The sequence below is a fragment of the Coenobita brevimanus genome, chromosome 52, assembly GCF_032717465.1.
Source record: "Coenobita brevimanus isolate Jiangsu-jjx chromosome 52, ASM3271746v2, whole genome shotgun sequence".
NCBI lineage: Eukaryota > Metazoa > Arthropoda > Malacostraca > Decapoda > Coenobitidae > Coenobita > Coenobita brevimanus.
Window position 1 is genome coordinate 21,719,968 of NC_137005.1, and position 2,371 is coordinate 21,722,338.

Genomic DNA, 2,371 nt, shown 5'->3' on the forward strand with positions numbered 1-2,371 from the left:
CCGACTGAACCCCTCCTGCCGGAGGATGGCAGGAATGGAGTGTCGAGGTTTCGCCACAGTAGAATGCAAAATGTCAAAAGGTGTCCAGGGAGACAGGGCAACATAATCTGGACAAGGCAAGTCGGGATCTTGACATACCCAATCTGTAGATAACAGCAGCCATGGCATGAGCCCATTCTCACTGGGGGAGTGGGTCAGGGGGCCTGCTTAACAGCCGTCACAGCAAATCAGAAATAGGTAGATGAGGCTGTCATTGCAACAGCCTGAGTGTCATTGCTGCCACACACAATACTATTCTGTGATCAAGGAAGGGAACACCACTCTCCACATATAAATTAAGCTGACGAGTCCAGCAGGGAGCACCCAGCATAACCCACAGTGCGTCATTTTGAAACACGTCCAGAGACCAAGTGGAAGGCAGGGCAAGATTGGTGAGGCAGACTGCACTGTAATCCACATGAGATCGAATAGCATTCATGTAGCAAGTTCTCAGGACAGCATAGGATGTCCCGAGACTGCGTTTAGAGAGGTAGCGGAGGGCAGCAGTGTGAGTGGCTGCCTGTTCACAGAGATATTTGACATGCCTAGCAAAGGTAAGCCCACTGTCACACCAGACCCTTAGGTATTGGTATAGGGTGACAAGTGACAGACCGTGGCCACAGAACATCAGTGGGAAGTCTGGATGGCAGAGACTGAATGGGAGATACCTGGTTTTCTCGAGGTTGACCTTCAGCCCCAGTTCACTGCACTTGGCGTGCAGCCAGGAATGAGCAGTAGAGGCTTGGGTGAAGCAGTCCCTCCTTGAGAAAACAAGTGCCAGATCATCTGCATAACAAAGCAGTGTGGTGCCTGGCCCATAACCCACAGCGAGCAAACCTTCCACTAGGACACTGAAAAGCTGGAGGCTTAACACATTCCCCTGGGAGGTATCATTATCATGTCTGTAAAAAGGAGAGAGCCGCCCCTGAAACCTGACCCCTGCAGTCTGATCATGAAAAAGGTCCCCCACCCATGACAAAAGCCTCCCTCCTACTCCCCGTGCCACAAGGACAGCCTGTATAGCCAGCAGGTTAGCCAATTCAAAGGCTTTTTCAAGGTCATGGAAGACAGCCATCCCCCACCCACCTCGAAACTCACAGAGGAAGGACACAAGGCAGTGGGTAGCACTTCTGCCTGTGTTATAGGCAAATATCCTTGGGTGAAGCAGTTCCAATCTCCAGGATAGTCGGGCGTGAATTACCTACTCAGCTGTCTTAGCAATGACACTGAGGAGGGAGACTGGGCACATGGTGGTTCCTATCGTGAGGTTTTGGAATCGGGTGAATAACAGCTGTCTTCCACGACCTCAGGAGCTGGCCCCACAGACCACGAGAGGTTGAGCAGGTTGAGAAGGTGCTCCCTACCACAACCTCCAGCTTGAGATAGGATAGAGTATGTGAGCCCATCAAGTCCCGGAACAGTGTCCTTTCTGTGGCGAAGCACTTTTTGAAGCTCCCAGCTGGTGATGGGGTAATCAGTGGGGTCAGGCCTTTCATAAGGCAGCCTGATTCGCTGCGACATGGAAGGCTGACAGCTGCACTTGTAGGACTTGTACAGGCTGCAGGAGATTGTGAGAGGCGGAACAGTCCGCAAAATGCTCTGCAAGCCAGCTGGCCTCAGCAGCAGGGTCAGGACGAGAGGGCTGTCGAGGAGGACGTGGGTCAGAAATGGACCGTACTCTCCTCCACCACTCACTGAGAGTGGAGTGAGAGTCCAAGGTATGACACCATCTGATCAAAGCCTCCTCCTAAATGCAATGCTTCTCAAAATTCACATGGCGCGTGATGGCAGCCGGGTACAGATGGTGTGGAGATGTGTGACGCTGCCGGTATTGCCTACGTGCCACATTAAGCCCGTAGTTCAGTTCTCTGACCCTGTCGCAATAGATCCAGCCATCCCAATAGCACTTCGTGGATCATCGCCTTGGTGGGATAGCTAGGGGCGCAAGGCTGTGTGAAAACACGGACAAGCTGATCTGCTTGGCCCTCGAGGTCTGGGACAGAAGGAGATGCTGCAAAAGCCGAGGCTAAAGTCTGGTCAAAATCCACCCAGTCTGCTCTGCGGAGATCCCATCATGGTGGTGAGAGAGGTGGAGGTGGAAGTGGAGCCACAGGCAGAGCGACCTCTATGGCAAAGTGGTCACTCACAAGGTAAGAGTGCAGTGACTGCCTTGCCAAGCCCTCAAGGGGAAAGGAGATGAAGGCTAAATCAAGCTGACCCCAAGCAATGTGTGTGGCATAGGTGGTGTTGTTTAACCCCTCAAGACCGATGCCGCACGATCGTGCTTTTGTGTAATTTGACATGCCAGCCTATCCTGCACAATCGATAAAGA

General features: G+C 52.6%; 1 protein-coding gene across 1 annotated transcript; it reads right to left on the reverse strand.

Annotated features, from left to right (window-relative positions):
• Nucleotides 1–250: 250 nt before the first annotated feature.
• LOC145400503 (uncharacterized) lies at nucleotides 251–1,114 on the reverse strand. Its single transcript, XM_080273027.1, has one exon. It carries the CDS (start codon nucleotides 1,112–1,114, stop codon nucleotides 251–253), a length of 864 nt encoding a protein of 287 aa, XP_080129153.1.
• Between the last annotated feature and the right edge of the window lie 1,257 nt (nucleotides 1,115–2,371).

What these genes read in the sequence shown, in the direction of transcription:
- LOC145400503 (XM_080273027.1), bottom strand. Translation starts at nt 1,114, where the DNA reads ATGGCTGTCTTCCATGACCTTGAAAAAGCCTTTGAATTGGCTAACCTG.